The 26,552-nt window shown below is 39.2% G+C and overlaps 1 protein-coding gene across 10 annotated transcripts in view; it reads left to right on the forward strand.

The window, feature by feature from the left end:
* FREM1 (FRAS1 related extracellular matrix 1) overlaps nt 1-26,552 on the forward strand; it is a 190,254-nt gene that overhangs the window by 70,946 nt on the left and 92,756 nt on the right. For 9 of the 10 annotated variants that reach the window (XR_009503656.1, XR_009503657.1, XM_059924701.1 and 6 more), the window contains exons 13-18: nt 631-798; nt 4,122-4,330; nt 7,013-7,106; nt 8,797-9,049; nt 19,083-19,262; nt 23,341-23,526. Coding sequence is in view for 8 of the 10 variants with exons in the window: in XM_059924701.1 (XP_059780684.1) it covers nt 631-798; nt 4,122-4,330; nt 7,013-7,106; nt 8,797-9,049; nt 19,083-19,262; nt 23,341-23,526 (1,090 nt within the window). In the remaining 2 variants the exon portion in view is untranslated. Of the gene's footprint in view, nt 1-630; nt 799-4,121; nt 4,331-7,012; nt 7,107-8,796; nt 9,050-19,069; nt 19,263-23,340; nt 23,527-26,552 lie in introns of those variants that run through there. The other variant, XM_059924708.1, reaches the window with a different exon arrangement.

Consider the following 26,552-nt stretch of genomic DNA (forward strand, 5'->3'; position numbering starts at 1 on the left):
ACCCTGTTTCCAAGTAAGGTCACATGCTGAGGTACTGGGGGTTGGGACTTCAACGTATCTTTTTTTGTGGGGGACATAAGTCAGCGCATGCTATCTACTGCTTTCCACAATCCTTCATTAGCCCTCTCCCTGCTCCTGTGGCCTCTGCTCTGCAGACCTGACTAGAGGCACAGTAATGATGAGTGCTTAGGCAGCAGCTACTCCGGAGCTGCTGAATCTCACTGTAGTTAGAGGTTGTATTAAATGAGTATGTCAACCTATGTGCTAAGTACTATTATTTTTTTCACTTTATAGGTAAGGAAACAGAGGCCTCGCAAGTTTAAGTAGCTTGACCAATATCACACAGCTACTTTGTGGCAGAGCTGGGTTAAAATGCAAGTCTCCTGTCTTTCACAGAGTTGCCTGGCTTCAAGCGCTTGACGTAGTCACTTAATTTCTTTGTTCTTTTCCCTCCTGCTTTTAGAAAATGCGATTTGTAAGATAGAGCTTTTTAGGATCTTCAAATTGATGATGGTGGCATTTACAATGTTCCCTATCAGTGAATGAGACGGGTATCTTAGACTTAGGTCTCTAAATGTCTCTCATCCTGGGAAATCGGCACCCACATGTCCGTCTTGATTTGCTTTGCAGCATGCTGTGAACTATATGAAAGTGGCCTACATGCCACCCATGCAAGATATAGGCCCCCATCCCCGACACGTCCAGTTTGCCTTTTCCGTCAGTAACCAGCACGGTGGCACTTTGTTCGGGATCTGCTTTAACATCACGATTCTTCCGGTGGACAATCAGGCCCCTGAGGTAGGCATAATGCTTGATGTGAAGGATGAAAAGGGGGGGATGACCTAAGGAAAGAAAGATTTTGAAAGACTTACTCAAAATGCTAACTTCTCTTTAGGCTCTTTCAAAGAACTTTTTTATTTTCCAGCTACAGTGTAGGAAACAAAGCATGGGGAGGGGAGTCCTTCACCTCCTATGGGACTTTCTATCTAAAAGATGAGATTTTCTAGTTGCTGAATTTGGCATTATTTTCAAAGCTTTATCAAAAATCTCTTTCCTTTCCTTTCTGCTGAGTTTCATGTGTTGATCAGGTGAAGGGGATTAAATTAGGAGTCTCTTAGCAACCAGATAGGCTGACTTGCTCTCTCCGCAGGCCAGCTACGCTGTTCTGTCATCTAAATAAGCTCTTTAATTTTCTAGAATGAATTAAGATGGACCCTTGCATCCTGTGCTGTTCCACTCCCCAATGTTTGTGTAAGCTTTAAAGCGCTTGGGTCTCTCATTAAAATCAAACTACAAAGGCAATGCTACCTTGTGCATCTTATCTGCGAGTCTGGGATTCATGGTGAGAATTTGTTCCCTGCCTGCTCCCTCCCCCTCAGAGCACTAGAGTTAATGAGGGTGGCTATTCCTAGGTTTGCTTTTTCCCTCAAAAGCGGAAAGTGTGATTACCCATTCATTAGGAACCAGAGGGGTCTAGAACCCACATGTGTCTCATCCCTAAGGAAAGAGGCCACCTTCCCAGGCAGCCACCCGGAATATAGCCAGGAAAGCACGGATGCTCCTTTTCCTTTGCTCTCCTCACCATCTCTACAGCTGCCCGAAGTTGTGGAGCAGAGGTCTCACCCTGCAGGACCAAGGGGCTTACCCAAGCCACACAACTGTTCTGATGAGTCTAAATAATATTTGAAAATAATGAGTTGCCAACACTTAAACATCAGGAGGTTTTGTATCAAGTTTGGATTTCTGGCTTCTCTTGAAAATTTGGAAGCTCTGGCAACACTGAGTCCACTTCCCTACCCCCACCCTGCAGCAGCTGAACAGGGCACATTCCCCAGTCACCCAAGTCCCCACCCAACTCAAGACACCCATTTACATCACTGGCTTGACCCTGCCAGCCTCTGAGCTTGCAATATTTGGTAGAAGATGGGCCCGAGAGCTCACAAAAAAGGAATGTAAACTATGTTCTTTGCCTCCTTCCCTGTCAGGGACCAGATCACATTCCCTGTGTAAAAAATAATTTAGAATGTCTCTTAATTTGATTAGATTTTATTCAGACCATCCTTTTCTATGTATGAGATACATGCCCTGAAATAGCCCAGCATCTAAGGAAGCTAATGTGTGTTCTAGAACAATCACAGAGAAACAGTTTTTTATGCCAAGCTATCCAGCCTCTTGCTAGAGAAAGATGATCTGTGGAAAAAGCCAGAAAGGGTGAAGTGAATAGTTACCTCCATCATTTGAAGGTAAATGGAATAGTTACGAGGACTTGGGGCTCAAGAGGCTTAATGGCTTCTGTCTTTTTTCTACAGTGGATGGGACAAATGAAATAGTACTGTAGAGAACTGAGAATAGTAGAAATAAAATTAAATGAGTCACTTCAGTGAACCTAGTCATGGGAGCGGTTCCCTGGTGTGAAAATCCACAGTTATCGCTGGGCTAAGTGGTAACCATTAGGGGATCTTGACACGATGCTGACCTGAAGTTCCAGAAATCCAAGCACTGGGTTCAGGCAGGGACTAGAAAGTGAATAATTAATGGGGGGGGGGGTGCAAATTAGCTTTTAGTTTTTTAAAGTTGTCCTGAAATACATATATATTTAAAAATCGTCTAATGAGGCAAAGTATATTCCTTGAAACTTAGCGTCTTGGGATATTAATTGATGCAACTCAGGACAAAATGAGGTTGGCAGACATGGCCCATGTTTCGGTGGTAATAATCCTCTTTAAATAAGAGCTCCCTTTATTTCTTTCTCCTACAAATAGTGAAGATGTAGGTTTGGCAAAATCAGAGTAAGGCACTTAGGAAGGGTGCGGGTGAGTGGTTGTAGGGAGAAAAGGCTCTTACTTTATGTTTTCCTTTGCTGGCAGAAGTAGTTTATTAAAGAATACAAGGCAGCTGTCCCAGGGAGCATGGTCTCATCATCTCCATGATCCAAGGAGCTGCCCTTGGGGCGGCTGTGCCCTGGTGGGTGGGAGGATGGAGCAGGGCTCTGGGTGGAGGCTGTGATTTCTTGTTCACTTCCCTTTCCTCTGCCCATTTCTCGGGCCCCCCTCCTCTTTACCAGTTCCTTCCTTGGGGAGTGCTCTCCTTTCTAGGAGTGGCAGCTGCTCTGAAGAGAGTAGCTGCTTCCTCGGAGAACCCTGTGTCTTCACGTTAGCAGAGCACTCACTCCAGACCATGTGTGAGGAGCCTTCAGAGCCCATGACTTGGTAGCCCAACTGTATCTCCCTGTTTTTGCTTCTGTGTAGTAATACAAATCTGAGAAAATGATAGGTTAAACAAAGTTAGCAGATTTTCCTACTGTAGGGTCTGAGTGCTGAATACACTTATGAATCTTATAAACCTCCAAGGTGAAGATATCGTATGTGACTATTTTCTACATGTGTTTGACCATGGAACACTTCTTGCCAACTCCCAATGTGATGATAAAATAGCCCAAGCCCTTCTAACTTGCTTTTTACTTTCAAGTAAATTTTTATTGAGCTGTGAGTTTTTCTGTTAGAGAAAATTATCCTTATGGCTTTAATATTTAAGTCTAATGCTTGAATAAATCTATTTCCTATGAAATCTTCAATTTCTATTCTTCAATTTCCCTGTTCTACTTCCATATCTAAAACACTCACTACCCTGATGCTTAAAAGCTCCAGTCAATTTCCCAAGTCTTTAAGAATTTTTAGGGTGTAAAAAGAGATGGATTCTTTCTCTAGGGGAATCTGATGTAGGTTTTGTTCATTTTGTAGATTAAGGTACATATGTGCCGAGCAATGGTAGGTGTGGACACGATGAGGAATGTTATTATTTGCTCAATTTAGCACCAGTGATGGTAAATCTGACTGCTGCTTCTACTCTACAGGGTCTGAGATCAATGAAATGCAGATGTGTTCAGGTTTCTAGATCTGCCTTGTTTCTTTGTGTCCATCAATGTTTAGAATTGGAAGCATTTAGTAAAAAATACTTTTCAGCCAGGATGTTCAGCTATGAACTTGTTCCCTTTAGCACATTCTTGAAAGTTTGATTGACATGTGAAGATGGTGCTGGAAGTTTTCTGTTGGTTTCATGAGCTCTGTCTTCAGGTACACCTCACGGAACAAGGCTTTAAATGTTTCCTTCCTTCTTTCTAGGTATTTACCAACCCTCTGAGAGTGGCTGAGGGAAGTCAGTGTGTCATCAGCACAGAGCACGTCCTGGTTTCTGACGTGGACACCAAACTGGACAACATCCACCTCTCCCTGCAGAGACAGCCTCAGCACGGAAGGGTGGAGCTGAATGGATTTCCTCTAAACACAGGGGCCATATTTTCTTGGGGAGACCTCCAGGCCTTAAAAGTTAGGTTAGAACATTTCCTGGCTTCTTTGTTTTACATGCTTTGGCTCCCATCTGAATCAATTTTGAGGCAGTGTAAGAAGTTTGTCCAATTCTTCCAGGGGTAACAACATGCCACCTAATACTTATCAAGGGTCAGTTGCAAATTAGAAATGACAATCCTTTAGTTTCCCCCCAAGACATTTTCTTTCCCTCTGGCTTGCTGTACTGGTAGGAATGACATTATGAATATTTGAGCAACAAAAATTCAATTACCATGAATATTAAATTTGCTACAACTGCACATATCACAAGGGGTAACAATCAAACTAGATGAATAGAGTCTGAAATAATCTATAAGGCTAATCTACATAACTGAACTTGGTTTTAAGAAAAGCCAATTTCATAACCCTGGAGACTCTAGGATAGAATTCTGTTGATCGAAGTCTTTAGTGTGAATTTTTAATCCATTCTACTGGGGAGGGGATTTGCGGGCAAATAAGTAGGGTAGGTTGGGTAGGTAGGACATGGAATAGTACTTGGGTCTCTTATAGTCAGGGGTGGAGTAATCCCTGTCTCATGGTCCTGCAGTAGTTCCCCTCACCTTGAGGACTTTCATTTCTTCTGCCTAATGCAGTATGTAAGAAACTTTTTCTTTAAAATCTAGTAAAGCACCTTCTCTGTAAAACAATGCAAGATACTCAAAAGCAGTGGTCAGGTAGACAAACATACTGGTTAATTTCTCACTTGTACAAGTTCAAGTTATAAATGGGAATTTTGGCCTTTTTGATAAAGTGTAGTAGAAGGTATTAGGCATCAAATGCTTAGTTCTACATTTAGAAATTGATGAGGAAGGAGGATTTGTGTACAGGAAGATCATTTTCATCCAACAGCTTAGTTACACTGCTTTATTTACAGTTTCCAATATCTTAACCTCTTTTCACTACTCTTATCCTCATTAAAATTTCCTTTTTCCCCAAGATCTCAGCTCTTTCCTACCTGTTAGAAAGAGAGCTCTGTTTAGGTAATTCTTACTAGGGAATGAATGATGGATAGAAAAAAAATAAAAGTGCCAGTGTTTGCCAGCACATATATTTCAAGCATTCTTCTAGAGACTTGCAATTATGGTTTTTTTCATTAAACTTCACAGCAATCAAACCTGACAAGGCAGATGGTTCTATTCTCATATTATAGTTGAAATAACTAAGACACGAAGAGGTTAAGGTCACTTAGCTAGTGTGTGCAGGACTCTGCTTTTGAAAGAAGTTCTGTTTGATTCCATAGCCATGCATTTGGATGTGTACTCCTAGACCTATTTGGCCCTTTTAGAGGTATTAGCATGGTAAGTATATTTGAATTAGCACATTATCACATACCAATCTATTTTTGATGAACATATCAGGGAATATGACAAAATAAAGCATAGGAGGCAGTGTTGGGAGGGAAACTGGCAGTAGGAGGCGGGCTTTCTCCGCCACTGGAATCGAATCCCTAGCTAGTGTATGGGTGAGTCTAGTCCTGAGTAAAACACCTTTTAGCCCTGGAATTTTTTCATATGTAAATGTTACATATGTTCAATATACAATTTTTAAAGCAACTTTTAATTTCATTTCCTAGAACTTATTTCCATAACTGAGTGTCTTGAACGGATCATTGATAAGCTAAAAATTCAACTCAATTCAACAATTATTTAGAACTTACTGTGTATCACTACAGTGGACTGAAGAGTAAATGGAAAGTCTAGAATTAGACAATTCCTTTAAGAAACTTGACTGAGAATTAAAAGGAAATAGGGTCAAGGCAAGACCAAGAAAAATATATATATATATTTTTTGTAAATTTATTTATTTATTTTTGGCTGCGTTGGGTCTTCACTGCTGCGTGCGGGCTTTCTCTAGTTGCGGCGAGAGGTGGCTTCTCTTGTGGAGCATGGGCTCTAGGCGCACGGGCTTCAGTAGTTGTGGCACGTGGGCTCAGTAGTTGTGGCTTGCAGGCTTTAGAGCGCAGGCTCAGTAGTTGTGGCATGTGGGCTTAGTTGCTCCATGGCATGTGGGATCTTCCCGGACCAGGAATTGAACCTGTGTACCCTGCAATGGCAGGTGGATTCTTAACCACTGCGCCACCAGGGAAGTCCCCCAAAAATACTTTTAAGTCTAGAGAAATTCAAGAATCTTTATAGGTTGAGAGGAAAAGAGTTAGTAAATGACAAGGGGGAAGTGGCAGGAGAGAGGCAATGAATAATCCATAGATAAAGTTTTAGGGCAGAGCTGAAAAAGTCCAGAGCACAGGCAGAAGGAATAACCTTAAAAGTGGGGGAAGAGGGAGAATCACCAAAATCCACGTAGTGTCCCACTTTTACCTGTCACTGCTCAGTCTCCGTGTCCCCTTTGCCCCTGGCAGTGTTTTCTGAAAGTAGGCAGAGCTACACCCACTGGTTCCCATTTTTACAGTGACAACTTGAAGAGCTGCTTTTTGATTTGGGGACAAGATATGAATGCATAAACACATTTTTCCAGGGTGGAGCAATTTTACATTTAAGGATACTTGAGTACAGTAGTTACATATGTGACTTCATGATTATGCTGGGGTTTTGGTTATTTATTTATTTGTTGAACATATGGCCAAAACCATGGAAAAGCTCTTGTGACAGGAATCTCAGTGCACTCTCACAATGGCCTTGAGAGGTTAGTGACAACTATCATCCCCACAGGTATGAGCATGATGGATCTGAGATACTTCAGGATGACATACTACTGGAGGTCACAGATGGCATAAATGCAGCAGAATGTGTGCTATACATTGAGGTACGTAGTAAGTTTCCTCCATGGTTCATATAGAAACAAACCTTCTAGTTTGGAAGCCTCTTGGGGTCTCTGATAGAAATTGAAGCACATGGATTTCAAAGCAAGAAGGTGTCTGCTTACATCTTTGATTATGTCAGGACAGGCAATAGAGAGCAAAGTTATATTGGTGAAATGGGCATATGAGTTTCTTGTGCCAATCGATTTAAAGGTAGAACTACTCTGACCTCAAACCCAGAGACTTAATTTAAAAAGCAGTCATTTCCATGTATAAATTATTTCTAATATTTTGAGCTGTAACACCCAGAAATATTTATTTAGCAGTTGGACAGGTTAGGCTAGCGTCGCTGGGCTTTTCCCTGTTGTGTGCAAGGAGCCATATCTATATGTGCAATGTGACCCTTTGTGAATTCCTGTACTATATACCCCTGGCCTGTTTGAGATGATTATTTTCCCCCTTTTGACAAATGAAGGAAAATCTGCACATAAAGGTTGAGTACATGCTCAAAGGCCTGATGGGAACCCTCGAGTTTCTCTGTTGGGTGACCATCCACGTCCACAAGCATAACTCACAGGATTTGCAGGTATTTATAGTTAGTGACAAAGGAAGGTGAGCAGAAGACTTATCACACTTCCTGAAGATCCACTAATTATTCTTACTGTACCAAATTCTATTTCTGTTTCAATTTTGTCAGTTCTTGGGGGTAGAACTGACACAGTGTCTTGGGGGTAGAAATGGAGAGGAGTGGCAAAGGAACCCCATAGCATGAGATGAAGCCGAAGACATCCTAGGAGAAGCTCTGGGAAGCCATTGAAGGTTCCCACAGTGTGATGACTTGATGAAAGCCAAGTTTTAAAAAGATCACATTGGCTGAAGCATGGGGGAAGGAAATGTAGGGGTGAGGGTATTCACAGGCCCTGCTTGATAAATAAATGTGCAGCACACACCGAGTTGTGGTCGTGAACTCAGAGGAGGACTGTCCTTCATTCCTGTTTAGAAGACATACTTTTTCAAATTTCTACAAAATCTTTTAAAATTTGGACAGCCAGTATGATCCAATGTTGCTTTTTTCCCCTTTCTACTTGGAAATTTATTTTCATGACAGTGAGAGAAAAATGTTTTATCAAGTTGAAAACTGGCATTGATTTAATGGTTATGGGGTTTCAGATTTAACTCAAAATGTTTGAAATGCAGCTGCTGCTTATTATAAGTCCAAAGAAACTTCCTGGGTGGCAGGAAGTTGAGAGTAGAGGAAAGCTTTGTAATCATCAAGTAATTTGAAATATAAATAACTTTGATGTGGTAAATGTAAATGCTCAGACCACAAGGACTAGATTTCCTCTAGAATATGGGTAAATTTAGCGAAGGAGGATAGGGGCTTGGGTGAAGGATGCTTTATATCACATTTATATTTTGTCTGTCTTGAAACAAACGAGAGCTTTGAGTCCCAAACCATAACCATACTCTCCCATTCCTACCTAAAATGTCTCTCATGTGGGTCATTTCTTGCAAGTTGGTTCATATGGGGAAAGTTAAAAGATACAGATGGCTTGGCCAAATTCCATGGCTATTGTTTCACGTGTCTGGAAGGTTGAAAATGCCTGTCATTCCGGTTATGAGCTATGAGTTACCAGTTGGGCAATTTGTCATTGCTCTTTTTTCTTGAAAACATGAATTTTTTTTCCTGCTTAGGTTTTCCCTGTAAATGATGAGCCACCGGTCCTAAAGGCAGACCTCATTCCCATGATGCATTGCTCAGAGGGCGAAGAGGTGGTCATTACCTCTGAATACATTTTTGCTACTGATGTGGACAGTGATGATATGAAACTGATGTTCATGATTGTTCGAGAACCTCAGCATGGGACAGTGAGGAAAGCTGGGGTCACAGTGCATCAGTTTTCTCAGGGAGATGTTATGGCAGGGGCTGTGACGTACAAACACACAGGTAAGTGACAGTATTGTGACTAGTCTGAGAGTGGGGATGCAGCAACATGACAGAGTCTTAGCCCACTCCTTGCCGTGGGCTCTGATAATCTAACAGTCTTAATGCTTGCTTCCATTAAAAGAGTGGCAGCCCATCTCCCATTTTCAAGTATGATCACCATATTCAGAAGTATTTCTTGATCTCAGTAATATAATGAATTTCACAGAGTTGAGAAAGAGCAAGTGTTATTGCTGCTCTGTTCCTGATGCTTCCACAGAGACCTTCAATTCACCCTGGCTTGTCCTCATTCCTATTTTGGTCAATATGAAGAAGACTATTTGACCATCTCAGCTTCTGGCTCCCTAAATCATAACAGAAATGCCTGAAGTAGGCTCCCTAAGATAATTATCTTATTAATTGTAAAAGTTTCCTGATTATCAGCTAGCTCCTAAGAAGTAACCGGTCTGCCATTTGAGTTCTTGAAAAGCAAAGATCGTGTCTTACACTTTTGTTTAACTTGTCCACAGCACATGACAGTGGTGGACATAGATGAGAGATACAGTAAATGCTAGTTTATTAGCACTGTAGTTACATTTCTGGCATTGCATTATATTGTTATCCGGATGGCATTTGTTCCTTAGTAAAATGTTCATGTAAAGAAGATGTTAATTCAACATGTGATGTCTGCGAGGCACAGTAGTAGGCACTGTGGCTTTACAAAGGAGTATAACCCAAACCCTAATATGAAGGACTTTTGATTTAAAGGAGTAAGACAAACACATTCCCATGTACAGATGACAGCGTGACACATCTGCCCATCATCACATCACCACCCCTCCTACATCTGATTTCTGGGTTGGGGGCACTGTCCTCAGTAATAATACCATCTACTTCCTCTACCTAAGTTTTATCACACTCCATTACAATTTCACGTTTACTCATCCATATGCCTCTCTAACCTGGAAATTCCATGGGGGAAGTATGATCGGGTGTGGGAGGCCAGGTGAGTGATACAGGAAATAAGAGGTATCAGAATTCAAATCATTTTCTTATTTGAAGAGACAGAGAGAGAGAGAATACAAGCAGGGAGGTGGGAGGGAATTCAAGAGGGGGATTGAGATAGCTAAGGATTCATTTGGACATGGGAGAAAACATTTTGAAATAATATTTTTATGTGTACTTTAAAAAACAGTGATTCATTGGGATACCAGTTCCTAATCACTCCACTAAACATCTTTTTTCTTTAAATGGTATCTCCTTATCTTCTGCTCTATGTTAAGTCTTAGGAAAGCTTTCACTGGCTCTTTCCTTGTCCTGAGGAGCTTAGCCCACTTGTTCGATGTCTCTCAATGTCTCTCAAGAGTTCATAGCTAGGTGCTTCTTTTTAATTTCCCCAATAGTTCTCAGACTAGCAGAAAAGTGATCCGAAGACCAGTGATTGTTGATTTTTACATAATTTTAACATCTTTGGCAGGCTCACACAGCATAGATAAATTAGTGGTCAGATGAATCTGTCTTCTCTTCCTGCGCTTTGTTTCAGGCGTTAAGCAACAGGTGTACATATGTATAACTCTCTTCTAGTGTGGTGGCCATAGAAGAGAGTGTTACACATTTTTTTCATAAGACCTAGTGGGACACTGGGGCAAATTGTTTCAGATAGACTTTTTTGTTATGTTAATAAATTAACAGAGGGGCAGAGTCAAGATGGCATACTAGGAGGACGCTGAATTCACGTCTCCTCACAACTAGGGCACCTACTAGGCACCAGTGGGACCACGGACACCTAAGGGGGTGGGAGGAACCCCCAGCGACTGGGTAGGACGCGGGGTATGGGGGAAGTGAAGGGGGAGAAGAAGTGGAGGCGGGACGGGACTGGCGCCCCTGCTGAGGGGTGGCTGGGGGAGGGGAAGGGATCCCACGCCTGAAGGGGGAAATTGGAGAACCATTGGGAGGGCAGAGGATGAAAAGGGAGCGTGGCCAGGTTTCCCCTGCCCACTTGGGCCCCTGGGAACCTGCTGAGATCCCAGGCCTGATCCTCTGCCCACCTGAGGCCCCCTCCAGCTGCGCAGGTCCTGAGGGAGTGGGAGGGAGGGAAGGGGGAGCAAAAGTGGGACCAGCACCCCTGAGGGGCAGCTGGGAGAGGGGAGGAGTTCCTACACCCAGCAGGACCCACCCACAGTTAGGGGTCCAGCGGCAACAGGGGAGACCCTGGGGGAGATGGTGGGGGAGGGGAGTGGAGGAACGGAAGGGAATGGAGCCAGTGCTTTCCCTGTCCACTTAGGCACCGGGGAGCCTATTGGGCTCCTGGGCCTAATCCTCTGCCCTTGGAGCCTCCCTCCTGCTGCTCAGAGCCCAAGCCCCGCCCCTACACCCCCACCCAGGGCCCCACCTCTACACTCGGAGACCCCCTCCAACGTGCCGGGCCTAAACTCCACCCACACACCCTGACCCAGGGCCTTACCTCCAAACTCCAGAACTCCACACTCCAGAGGCCCTTCTTTTCACGTTCTGCCTCTCCCCTTTCTAGCAGGTCCTAAGCAGAGGCCCTGCCCCATGCTTGAATATCTCCCTGCCTAGGCCCTGCCCCTAGGGCCTTTTTTGGCTACGTGGGTCCTGAGCCTAGGCCCTGCCCCACACTCAAACGTCACCCACCCACCCGCCTAGGTCCCACCCCATCCTAAACCACTCCCCTGCCTAAGTTCCACCTCCACCTAAACTCCACCCCCATAGCCAAGGCTTTTTTTCTCTTTTAGATTGGGGTTCTGTTTTACGATGTTGATTCATTGTTGTTGATTCTTTTATATTTTCATTTTTCCTAATAAATCTTTTATTATTCTAATTTTATTTTATTCTTTATATTTTGTTATTGTTCTCATCTTTTGGCTTGTTCCCCCCCCCCCACCTTTTTTTCTTTTTTCTGTTGTGGTTTTATTTTACCTTGTTGCAGGTGTTTCGATTATAGTTTTTTTCCTAATATATTTTTTATCATTCTAATTTTATTTTGTTTTTTATTCTTTGATATTGTACTGCTCCTTTTTTTTTTTTTTTACCGTGCCATGAAGCTTGTGAGATATTGGTTCCCAGGCCGGAGGTTGGGCCCGAGCTCCTGTGGTGGGAGCTCCGAGTACAAACCACTGGACTAATAGAGAACCTTACACCCCAGGGAATATCAATCTGAGTGAGGCCTCCCGGAGGACCTCATCTCAGCACCAAGATCAAGCTCTATCTAACTGCCTGCAAACTCCACTGCTGGACGTCTCAGGCCAAACAACCAGTAAGAGAGGAATAGAGCACCACCCATCAAAAAAAAAAAAAGACAAAGAAAGAGACTACATAATGATCAAGGGATCAATCCAAGAAGAAGAAATAACAATTGTAAATATTTATGCACCCAACATAGGAACACCTCAGTACATAGGGCAAATGCTAACAGCCGTAGAAGGGGAAATTGACAATAACACAATGATAGTAGGGGACTTTAACCCCCCACTTTCACCAATGGACAGATCATCCAAAATGAAAATAAATAAGGAAACACAAGCTTTAAATGACACATTAAACAAGATGGACTTAATTGATATTTATAGGACATTCCATCCCAAAACAACAGAATACACTTTCTTCTCAAGTGCTCATGGAATGTTCTCCAGGATAGACCATATCTTGGGTCACAAATTAAGCCTTGGAAAATTTAAGAAAATTGAAATCCTATCAAGTATCTTTTCTGCCCACAATGCTCTGAGACTAGATATCAATTACAGGAAAAAATCTGTAAATAATACAAATGCGTGGAGGCTAAACAATACACTACTAAGTAACCAAGAGACCACTGAAGAATTCAAAGAGGAAATCAAAAAATACCTAGAAACAAATGACAATGAAAACACGAAGAACCAAAACCTATGGGATGCAGCAAAAGCAGTTCTAAGAGGGAAGTTTATAGCAGAAAAATCCTACCTCAAGGAACAAGAAACATCTCAAATAAACAACCTAACCTTACACCTAAAGCAAACAGAGGAAGAAGAACAAAAAAATCCCCAAAGTTAGCACAAAGAAAGAAATCATAAAGATCAAATCAGAAATAAATGAAAAAGAAATGAAGGAAACAATATCAAACATCAATAAAACTAAAATCTGGTTCTTTGAGAAGATAAACAAAATTGATAAACCACTAGCTAGACTCATCAAGAAAAGAAGGGAGAAGACTCAAATCAATAGAATTAGAAATGAAAAAGGAGAAGTGACAACTGACACTGCAGAAATACAAAGAATCATGAGGGATTACTACAGGCAACTCTATGCCAATAAAATGGACAACCTGGAAGAAATGGACAAATTCTTAGAAAAGCACAACCTTCTGAGACTGAATCAGGAAGAAATAGAAAATATAAACAGACCAGTCACAAGCACTGAATTTGAAACTGATTAAATCTTCCAAAAAACAAAAGCCCAGGGCCAGGTGGCTTCACAGGTGAATTCTATCAAACATTTAGAGAAGAGCTGACACCTATCCCTCTCAAACTCTTCTAAAATATAGCAGAGGGAGGAACACTCCTAAACTCATTCTACGAGGTCAACATCACCCTGATACCAAAACCAGACAAAGATGTCACAAAAAAAGAAAACTACAGACCAATATCTCTGATGAACATAGATGCAAAAATCTGCAACAGAATGCTAGCAAACAGAATCCAACAGCACATTAAAAAGATCGTACACCATGATCAAATGGGGTTTGTCCCAGGAATGCAAGGATTCTTCATTATACACAAATCAATCAATGTGATACACCATATTAACAAACTGAAGAATAAAAACCATATGATCATCTCAATAAATACAGAAAAAGCTTTTGACAAAATTCAACACCCATTTATGATAAAAACTCTCCAGAAAGTAGTCATAGAGGAAACCTACCTCAACATAATAAAGGCCATATATGACAAACCCACAGCCAACATCGTTCTCAATGGTGAAAAACTGAAATGATTTCCACTCAGATCAGGAACAAGACAAGGTTGCCCACTCTCACCACTGTTATTCAACATAGTTTTGGAAGTTTTAGTCACAGCAGTCAGAGAAGAAAAAGAAATAAAAGGAATCCAAATCAGAAAGGAAGAAGTAAAACTGTCACTGTTTACAGATGACATGATACTATACACAGAGAATCCTAAAGATGCTACTAGAAAACTACTAGAGCTAATCAATGAATTTGGTAAAGTAGCAGGATACAAAATTAATGCACAGAAATCTCTTGCCTTCCTATACACTAATGATGAAAAATCTGAAAGAGAAATTAAGGACACTCCCATTGACCATTACAACAAAAAGAATAAAATACCTAGGAATAAACCTACCTAAGGAGACAAAAGACCTGTATGCAGAAAACTATCAGACACTGATGAAAGAAATTAAAGATGATACAAACAGATGGAGAGATATACCATGTTCTTGGATTGGAAGAATCAACATTGTGAAAATGACTGTACTACCCAAAGCAATCTACAGGATCACTGCAATCCCTTTCAAACTACCAATGACATTTTTCACAGAACTAGAACAAAAAAATTCACGATTTGTATGGAAACACAAAAGACCCCGAATAGCCAAAGCAATCTTGAGAAAGAAAAACGGAGCTGGAGGAATCAGGCTCCCTGACTTCAGGCTATACTACAAAGCTACAGTAATCAAGACAGTATGGTACTGGCACAAAAACAGATATATAGATCAATGGAACAGGATAGAAAGCCCAGAGATAAACCTACACACATATGGTCACCTTATCTTTGATAAAGGAGGCAAGCATATACAGTGGAGAAAAGACAGCCTCTTCAATAAGTGGTGCTGGGAAAACTGGACAGCTACATGTAAAAGAATGAAATTAGAACACTCCCTAACACCATACACAAAAATAAACTCACAATGGATTAAAGACCTAAATGTAAGGCCAGACACTATCAAACTCTTAGAGGAAAACATAGGCAGAACACTCTATGACATAAATCACAGCAAGATCCTGTTTTACCCACCTCCTAGAGAAATGGAAATAAAAACAAAAATAAACAAATGGGACCTAATGAAACTTAAAAGCTTTTGCACAGCAAAGGAAATCATAAAAAAGACGAAAAAAAAAAAAAAAAGACGAAAAGACAACCCTCAGAATGAGAGAAAATATTTGCAAATGAAGCAACTGACAAAGGATTAATCTCCAAAATATACAAGCAGCTCACGCAGCTCAATATCAAAAAAACAAAAAACCCAATCCAAAAATGGGCAGAAGACCTAAATAGACATTTCTCCAAAGAAGATATACAGATGGCCAACAAACACATGAAAGAATGCTCAACATCATTAATCATTAGAGAAATGCAAATCAAAACTACAATGAGGTATCATCTCACACTGGTTAGAATGGCCATCATCAAAAAATCTAGAAACAATAAATGGTGGAGAGGGTGTGGAGAAAAGGGAACCCTCTTGCACTGTTGGTGGGAATATAAATTGATACAGCCACTATGGAGAACAGTATGGAGGTTCCTTAAAAAACTAAAAATAGAACTACCATACGACCCAGCAATCCCACTACTGGGCATATACCCTGAGAAAACCATAATTCAAAAAGAGTCATGTACCACAATGTTCATTGCAGCTCTATTTACAATAGCCAGGACATGGAAGCAACCTAAGTGTCCATCATCGGATGAATGGATAAAGAAGATGTGGCACATATATACAGTGGAGTACTACTCCACCATAAAAAGAAACGAAATTGAGTTATTTGTAGTGAGGTGGATGGACCTAGAGTCTGTCATACAGAGTCAGAAAGAGAAAAACAAATACCTTATGGTAACACATATATATGGAATCTAAGAAAAAAAAAATGTCATGAAGAACTTAGGGGTAAGACGGGAATAAAGACACAGACCTACTAGCGAATGGACTTGAGGATATGGGGAGGGGGAAGGGTAAGCTGGGACGAAGTGAGAGAGTAGCACTGACATATACACACTACATAGATAGCTAGTGAGAAACAGCTGCATGGCACAGGGAGATCAGTTCAGTGCTTTGCGGTCACCTAGAGGGGTGGGATAAGGAGGTTGGGAGGGAGACGGAAGAGGAAGGGGATATATGTATGCATATAGCTGATTCACTGTGTTGTACAGCAGAAACTGACACAACATTATAAAGCAATTATACTCCAATAAAGATGTTAAAATAAATAAATTAATTAACGAAATACTGTATTCAAAAAGATGTCTTGTTATTTGAATGTTATGTTTTCTTGTAATGTTCTCTCAGTTACTCAGTTGGTAGTAATTTAGTGCTCTTCTAGGATGACTAAAGAGAACTTCAGTACTGTAGGATCTAAAGTTTCAGTGGCCCCACTCTTGCCTCCATACATTGGTTATAAAGATCACCAGAGAACAATTGTGTCACCATTATTTTACTTCACTGATTGATTTATTTTATCTTATTTCTATGATTATGAAAACAGTACACGCTTATTGCAGAGAACATGAAAATATATAATGAAGTTTTGAAAAAATTACCTTATTTACCTTTCAGAGAGAATCACTGTTAACATTTCAGTGTTACAGTATTTTCTTTTTTATAATCATAATTTTTAACATAGTTGCAATCATGTTATATGTGCAGTTTTGTAGAGTCCTTTTTTTCATTTAGATAATCACCTAAAAATGTTTATTAAAATATTTAGTAAATATTATAAAGTTATTGTAAACATGTTTTACTAATTGAATAATATTTTATGATATAAAATTACATTATTAATTTGCTATTCTCCAAACATTATATACGAGGTCATTCAAAAATTTTCTTTCAAATAACAGTACAGTTAACTATTTTAAGTATAAATTATATCTTTAGACTGTATTTCATTTCGAGGTAAAGAATTCTTCCACCAATGTTGTAGCCTTTTTTGTGGTTTAATGCTCGGGCAACTTTTCCAGCTGTTTCTGTAAATGTATCCTATGCTTCTATTATATTGAAATTACACTTATTGAATGTACTATGTTTGCTTTTTTGATTAAGCTGTTTTCATTTCCTAGATTTTTCTACTTCTCTTCCAGCTCCCTCTCCCTACACGTCCTCTCTCCTCATCTCCCAATTCTCTGCCTTATAAACTACTCATCCTTTAATGCTCAGTACAAAGCCAGCAAGGCCATCTGGAAAGACTTCTCTGACTTTTTCTGGTTTGTGTGCCTTGCCCCGTATGCCATCATCAGCCAATATTCTCATCCTCCTTCACCCTCAGCACCTGGTACATAATCAGGCTGAGATAGATGAATTTTCCATTTAATAGGTAAAAAATGGCTTAATAGTAGCAATTTCTTATGGTTCCACTTAATACATACACGTATCTGTCATATTCTAACTGAACTGCATTTCTTTCTCTACCATTAGACTGTGTCAGCTCCTGACACCTAGTAGGTCTTTGGACATTTGACATTCTTTTGAACTGTCTTTTGACGTTTTCAACACGTCTGCCTTTTTCTCTGCTGGGCCACCCAGAACACTAATTTTCATATAACAGGCATTAAGTATATATTTATCAAGTGAATGATGAATAAACAAACTTTATGCCAATTTGTTTTTTATAATTATGAATAGATGAGAGGTGTCTATTTTTTTTAATTTTCCTGAAGTTGAAGGCTGATTGTTTAATTTTAGTTCTCTCAACATCACTGTTTTTTAAAAATAAGTCCAGTTATCTCATCCTTTAATCATTTGGTTGCTTAATAATATCATCTCGAGCTTTTCCTTGTCATTTTTTTTAAACAGGTAGAATAATGCCAAACACAGTGCTCTGTAGATTTGACCAATGTGTCTTGTGAAAAGAGATGACATCCTTGATCTTTTGTGTCCTAGACTCATCAAAACTCCAAACATAATTGCTTCCCTCTTGGCACTTTCAGAGTGATGCATGAGAATTATCAAAAGCATATCTGCAGGGCTTCCCTGGTGGCGCAGTGGTTGAGAGTCTGCCTGCCAATGCAGGGGACACGGGTTCGAGCCCTGGTCTGGGAAGATCCCACATCTTCAACTGGGCCCGTGAGCCACAATTACTGAGCCTGCGCGTCTGGAGCCTGTGCTCCGCAACAAGAGAGGCCGCGATGGTGAGAGGCCCGTGCACCGCGATGAGGAGTGGTCCCCACTTGCCGCAACTAGAGAAAGCCCTCACACAGAAACGAAGACTCAACACAGTCATAAATAAATAAATAAAAAGAACGTGAATTTCTTTAAAAAAAAAAAAAAAAAAAAAAGCATATCTGCAGAACTTTTCTGTCCCCTGGACAGCAAGCATTCCCACCTCTGGCTGTTACTTAGTGATCCAAGAGCAGATTGTCCTGTTTACTGGTAAACTATCTAGTCCTGACATTTTCTTCCTTCTTCCTCTCATTGCCTAAGTTGGGGCCATTTTGAATCCCATAGGTGTAAGCTCTAAAGAGTAAACAGGAAATGAAAATAAATGCCACTTCTTTTCCAGGTGCTGTTGCTATTTTGCTAACATCTTGGCTATTATGTAATGAGGAAAATACTGAAACAAATCACAAAAATGTGGATTATATTTGTATTTCACCTATTCTGCTTCTTCTGTAGTGAATGGTTGTTCATTTAAGGTGGTTAATGCAAATGGGAAGACAATTACCAGAGGGAAAAGGGTGTCTTCTGTTCTCCCTGAAGTTGGTCCTAACACTAGTAATTATGAGAGAAGAGTAAAGCCATCACAAGTCAAGCTTCATGTCTATCCCTTGTTCATTTATGAACTGTCAGATACTTGTTAGCCCTGTTTTGCCCCTCCATATGGTAATAGATGGCTGGCAGGGATTTCACCAGAGGCAACAGATGAGCAAGCATTTTTGCATTATTTTCATGACTCTATTTAATTTCATAGATAAAATTGAGTTTTACCTTTTAACCATATAAGTTCCTTTCCTTGCCATTTTATGCTTGTAGAGGAAGTGTGAGTGGGTTTCATCTTGGTATTCTATGTTTTCAAAAGTCAGTTTTAAACTCTAGTTGTGTCTTCCAGGTGGTGAGATTGGCCTGGTGCCTTGTTTTGACACCATTACGTTGGTAGTTTCGGACACAGAAGCTGGCCCTTTTGTGAATGGATCTCATCCATCTGTTCCTCTTCGTGAGTCCTTTCCAGTGTATGATCTCAACATCACAGTGTATCCGGTGGACAACCAATCACCTTCAATTGCAATAGGTGACAATTTTTTCTTTTAAAGTTCTATTATTTCACCTAGTGTCATACCCGTGGTCCAGTGAAATGATGCACTTTACATATAGTCAAAATAGAAAACCACAATACAGAATTGCCTCCAATAATTGCCTCAATACAAATTTGTGGAAACCCCCAGATCTATAAAAGATTACAGGGCAAAAGAATTAACTTGTTTAAAAATTTAGATAAATCTGAGGGACCTTCAAGATGGTGGAGGAGTAAGACGTGGAGATCACCTTCCTCCCCACAAATACTTCAGAAATACATCTACATGTGGAACAACTCCTACAGAACACCTACTGAATGCTGGCAGGAGAACTTAGACTTCCCAAAAGATGCCCTCAGGTGACCTACATGCAGAAGCGGGGCCAAATCCAAAGGTGAACTACAGGAGCTGTGCGAACAAAGAAGAGAAAGGGAAATCTCTCCCAGCAGCCTCAGGAGCAGTGGATTAAATCTCCATAATCAACTTGATGTACCCTGCGTCTGTGGAATACCTGAATACATAATGAATCAACCCAAAATTGAGGCCGTGGACTTTGGGAGCAACTGTAGACTTGGGGTTTGCTTTCTGCATCTAATTTGTTCCTGGTTTTATGTTTATCTTAGTTTAGTATTTAGAGCTTATTATCATTGGTAGATTTGTTTATTGATTTGGTTGCTCTCTCTCTTTTTTATATATATATATTTTTTTTCCTTTTTCTCTTTTTGTGAGTGTGTATGTGTATGCTTCTTTCTGTCATTTTGTCTCTATAGCTTTTGTCTCTATAGCTTTGCTTTTACCATTTGTCCTAGGTTCTGTCTGTCCGTATTTTTTGTTTGTTTGTTTGTTTGTTTTGCATAGTTTTTAGCACTTGTTATCATTGGTGGATTTATTTTTAGATTTGGGTGCTCTCTTCTTTCTTTCTTTTTATTACTTTTTTATTTTTTAATAATATTTTTAAATTTTATTATTTCCTTTCTTTCTTTCTTTCTTTCTTTTTTTTTTTTTGTCCCTTTTCTTCTGAGCCGTGTGGCTGACAGGGTCTTGGTGCTCCGGCCAGGTGTCAGGCCTGAGCCTCTGAGGTGGGAGAGCTGACTTCAGGACATTGGTCCACCAGAGACCTCCTGGCTCCATGTACTATCAAATGGTGAAAGCTCTCCCAGACATCTCCATCTCAATGCTAAGACCCAGTTCCACTCAACAACCAGCAAGCTACAGTGCTGGACACATCATGCCAAACAAGTACCAAGACAGGAACACAACCCCACCCATTAGCAGAGGGGCTGCCTAAAATCATAATAAGGTCACAGACACCTAAAAACACACCACCGGATGCGGTCCTGCCCACCAGAAAGACAAGATTCACTATCATCTACCAGAACACAGGCACCAGTCCTCTCCACCAGGAAGCCTACACAACCCACTGAACCAACCTTAGCCACTGGGGACAGACACCAAAAGCAACGGGAATAGCGAACCTGCAGCCTGCGAAAAGGAGACCCCAAACAAAGTAAGTAAAAAGAGGAGACAGAGAACACACAGCAGATGAAGGAGCAAGGTAAAAACCCACTAGACCAAACAAATGAAGAGGAAATAGGCAATCTACATGAAAAAGAATTCAGAATAATGATAGTAAAGATGATCCAAAATCTTGGAAATAGAATGGAGAAAATACAAGAAAAGTTTCACAAGGACCTAGAAAAACTAAAGAGCAAACAAACAATGATGAACAACACAATAAATGAAAGTAAAAATTCTCTGGAAGGAATCAACAGCAGAATAACTGAGGCAGAAGAACAGATACGTGACCTGGAAGATAAAATAGTGGAAATAACTACCGCAGAGCAGAATAAGAAAAAAGAATGAAAAGAATTGAGGACAGTCTCAGAGACCTCTGGGACAACATTAAATGCACCAACATTTGAATTATAGGGGTCCCAGAAGAAGAAGAGAAAAAGAAAGGGACTGAGAAAATATTTGAAGAGATTATAGTTGAAAACTTCCCTAATATGGGAAAGGAAATAGTCAATCAAGTCCAGGAAGCACAGAAAGTCCCATACAGGATAAATCCAAGGAGAAACATGTCAAGAGACATATTAATCAAACTATCAAAAATTAAATACAAAGAAAAAAATATTAAAAGCAACAAGGGAAAAGCAACAAATAACATACAATGGAATCCCCATAAGGTTAACAGCTGATCTTTCAGCAGAAACTCTGCAAGCCAGAAGGGAGTGACAGGACATATTTAAAGTGATGAAAGGAAAAAACCTACAACAAAGATTACTCTACCCAGCAAGGATCTCATTCAGATTTGACGGAGAAATTAAAACCTTTACAGACAAGCAAAAGCTAAGAGAATTCAGCACCACCAAACCAGCTTTACAACAAATGCTAAAGGAACTTCTCTATGCAGGAAACACAAGAGAAGGAAAAGACCTACTATAACAAACCCAAAACAATTAAGAAAATGGTAATAGGAACATACATATCGATAATTACCTTAAATGTAAATGGATTAAATGCTCCAACCGAAACACATAGACTGCCTGAATGGATACAAAAACAAGACCCATATAAATGCTGTCTACAAGAGACCCAGTTCAGACCTAGGGACACATACAGACTGAAAGTGAGGGGATGGAAAAAGTTATTCTATGCAAATGGAAATCAAAAGAAAGCTGGAGTAGCAATTCTAATATCAGACAAAATAGACTTTAAAATAAAGACTATTACAAGAGACAAAGAAGGTCACTACATAATGATCAAGGGATCAATCCAAGAAGAAGGTTATATGGAATCTAAAAAAAAAATAAATAAAAGGTTCTGAAGAACCTAGGGGCAAAACAGCAATAAAGATGCAGACATAGAGAATGGACTTGAGGACACGGGGAGGGTGAAGGGTAAGCTGGGACGAAGTGAGAGAGTGGCATGGACATATATACACTACCAAATGTAAAATAGATAGCTAGTGGGAAGCAGCTGCATAGCACAGGGAGATCAGCTCAGTGCTTTGTGACCACCTAGAGAGTTGCGATAGGGATAGTGGGAGGGAGACACAAGAGGGAGGAGATATGGGGATATATGTATATGTATAGCTGATTCACTTTGTTATACCACAGAAACTAACACACCATTGTAAAGCAATTATACTCCAATAAAGATGTTAAAAAAAATTTAGATAAATCCGTGTGGAGAGAGAATGCAAGTGTGTGTGTGTATATATGTGTGTGTGTGTGTGTGTGTCTGTGTGTGTGGGCATGCTTGGGAATGAAGACAACATTGTAGTCCTCAGATATTCTGGTTTTATTTCACGTGGGAAAATATCATTTGCCTGCTAGAGAGCCAGTAATTTATTTTATCCATAATAATTTCTATTAGAATTGAATGAGTATATTAGCGAGACCATTTATATATACTTAACCTTATTTGCTTTTTAGAAAGTCATCTCTTCATAGGCATTGTGTATATGTTCTGTGTCTCAAAAAAAATGCAAACATATGTATGAATGTTATTGTAATTTGCAAAGTATCTCCAAAGCAATGTTCTGGGGAGGAAGCATTATCCCTGCAGAATAATTAAGCACCAAGGCATGAAAAAATGTTCGTTATGAGCAATTCATAATAGTTCTCAGGCAATTAACGCTCTGACAAACAGAGGTAACAACTGATCTTGAAGAGTACATAAACCACATTTAGTGACTTATCATTAAAACAGTTTGGCAATTCTTAGTTTCATTTGTCACTTTTATAGACACAAGGGAAATCAGAGTTCCTTGAGAGTGACTAAAGGGCTGTACTGAAGCATTTAGTATTTCTGCTCTCTTTCCATTATTGTCTGGCATGCTTATACAAGAAAAAATATAATTCCGTTAAGTCAAATTAAATTCCCCCCATTACCCCTGAATATATTCACTGTTAGGAGAATTATGCCAAAGGAAATGAACATCTCCCATGGAAGTATATTTGCATGTAGGAGGCTTCTGTGAATTGGAATTTCAATCACTCCCTTTTGTTCTCACTATCCTGATTAGAGGATTTCATGCTAAGTCATAATTGTGTTATTATTTGTATGCAGGTACCATGTTCTTTGTAGATGAGGGTTTCTCAGCAGCCCTTACTATTAACCATTTGTCTGCCACTGACCCTGACACTGCAGCAGATGACTTGGAATTTGTTTTGGTTTCTCCTCCCCGGTTTGGCTACCTTGAAAACACACTACCTTCTGCAGGTTTTGAAAAAAGCAATATGGGCATCAGCATAGGTAAGTCATGGCTTTGTGTCCAGCAATAATTAGCCTATGTTTGTGACTGATTGGTTAGATCATGTTTAATAACTGGGTTAGGACTTCAGAAATGTTCAAAGTACTGTATACACTGAAGGAATTATTATTATTACCGATACTTTTGAATATTATTGTTTTTCATTCTAATTTTTCATTTAAAATTTCCCCATGTATGGGAGTTTACTTCAAAATAAGTGGAAATTTCACTTATGAAAAATATAAGAATAAATATTGAAGAAATAATGTTTTTAAAGGCCCTCATAGCAACACAGAATACTGTGATAGAATAAATCTGGTGGAGCTCACTGGTCTCATTCTCACAGTTTTTTTTAACACTTTTAAAAGATATGGGCAGAAAAGATTAGGAAATATACCATGGAAATGTTGAAGGTAATGACATTAATTTTGAAACCAAAATGCCTCTCAGATACTGAAATATCTCTGGTATTTCAGGCAAAAAGAAAACAACCAAAACAAAAACAGACACCAAACACGCATTTGTCCAAAGGCAACACTTTAGAGTTATTCTCTAAGCACCTTTTGGGGTACATCTATCTTAAATATGAGAGACTCTGGGTTTAAGATTAATTGCATTAATAGAGTGACTGAATGGATAGAAAAAAAAAAGCCCCAACTACATACTGGCTACAAGAAACTCACTTCAGCTTCAAGGACATACATAGGCTTAAAATGAAGGGAAGGAAAAAGATATTCCATGCAAATGGAAACCAAAAGAGAGCAAGGGTAGATATACTTATAATAGACAAAAGAGACTTTAAGTCAAAACTGTAACAAGAGACAAAGAAGGTCATTATATAATGATAAAGTCTTAATTCATCAAGAGGATATAATAGCTGTAAATGTATATGCACACAACATTGGAGCACCTAACTATATTAAGCAAATACTAATAGATTTGAAGAGGATAATACACAACAATACAATAATAGTAAGGACCTCAGTACCCCAATTTCAACAATGGATAGATCATCCAGATGGAAAATCAATAAGGAAACATTAGACTTGAACTATATGTTAGACCAAATGAACTTAACAGACACATATGTACATTCCATCCAACAAAAGCAGAATAAACATTCTTCTCAAGTGCACATGAAACATTCTCCAGGATAGATCATGTGATGAGTCAACAAACAAGTCTTAGCAATTTAAAAAGATTGAAATTGTACCAAGTATCTTTTTTGACCGCAATGATATGAAATTAAAATCAATAACAGGAGGTAACTAGAAAATTCACAAATATGTGAAAATAAAACAACACACTTCTGAACAACCAATCGGTCAAAGATTAAATTTAAAAAAGAAATTAAAAAATCTTAAATAAAAATGGAAACACAACACACTAAAATATATGGGATGCAGCAAAAGCAGTGCTAAGAGGAAAGTTTTATAGTGATAAATGCTGCATTAAAAAAGTAAATCAACTAGAACTAGAAAAACAAAAACAAACTAAGCCCAGGTTTAGCAGAAAGAAGGTGATAACAAAGACCAGAGCAGAAACAGAGAACAGAAAAATAGAAGAGATTAATGAAACTGAGTTGATTTTTTTAAAAGATAAAAGAAATTGGAAAACTTTTAGCTAGACTTAACAAGAAGAAAAGAGAACTCAAATAAAATCTGAAATGAAGGAGGAAACATTACAACTAATACAGAAATGCAGAGGATCATAAGAGACTACTCTGAACAATTATACACCAACAAATTGGACAACAAAGGAACATAAAACTTACCAAGTCTGGATCATGAAGAAATTAAAAATCTGAACAGACCAATAATCAGTAAATAGATTTAGTCAGTAATCCAAAACCTCCCAAGTAAGAAAAGCCCAAGATCAGATGGCTTCACAGGTGATTTCTACCAAACATTAAAGAAGAATTAACACTCATTTTTCTCAAACTCTTCCAAAACAAAGGAAGAGGAGGGAACGCTATGAAACTCATTTTACAAGGCTAGCATTACCCTGATACCAAAGACAGATAGAGATACTACAAGAAAAGAAAACTACAGATCAATATCTTTGATGAATATAGATGCAAAAATTCTCCACAAAACATTAACAAACTGAATTCAACAGCACATTAAAAGGATCACACACCACGATCAAGTGGGATTTATATCTGTGATGCAAGGGTAGTTCAACATATGCAAATCAATAAATGTGATACACCACATTGATAGAATGAAAGACAAAAATCCTATGATCATCTCTATAGGTGCAGAAACAAACATTTGACATATTTCTACATCCTTTTAAGATTAAAAACTCTCAAAAAATTGTGTATAGAAGGAACATACCTCAACATAATAAAGTCTGTATATGAAGAACCCACTCTGGCATCATAGTCAACAGTGAAAGGTTGAAAATTTTCCCTCTAAGATAAGGAACAAGACAGAGGTGCCCACCCTCATCATGCCTATTCAGTATAGTACTGAAAGTCATAGCCAGAGCAATTAAGCAAGAAAAAGAAATAAAGGTTGTCCAAATCAGAAAGGAAGAAGTAAAATATTTCTGTTTGCTGATGATATGATATATAGAAATTCCTAAAGACTTCACCAAAAACTGTTAGAACTAATCAACAAATTCAATAAAGTTTCAGGGTACAAGATCAACATACAAACATCAGTTGTATTCCTATACATGAACAATAAGCTATCTGAAAAAGAAATAGAGAAAACAATCTCATTTATAATAGCATCAAAAACAATAAAATATTTAGGAATAATTTTAACCAAGGAAGTGAAAGATTTATATGCCAAGAACCATAAGACAGAGAATTGATGTCTTGATGAAAGACACTGAAGAAGACACAAATGGAAAGACATCCCATGTTCATGGATTGAAAGAGTTAATATTGTGAAAATGTCCATACTGCCCAAAGCTATCTATAGATTCAGTGTAATCCCTATCAAAATCCCAATGGGATTTTTTACAGAAATAGAACAAACAATCCTAAAATTTGTATGGAACCACAAAAGACCTCAGA

The sequence above is a fragment of the Balaenoptera ricei genome, chromosome 6 (genome assembly GCF_028023285.1).
Source record: "Balaenoptera ricei isolate mBalRic1 chromosome 6, mBalRic1.hap2, whole genome shotgun sequence".
Lineage (NCBI taxonomy): Eukaryota > Metazoa > Chordata > Mammalia > Artiodactyla > Balaenopteridae > Balaenoptera > Balaenoptera ricei.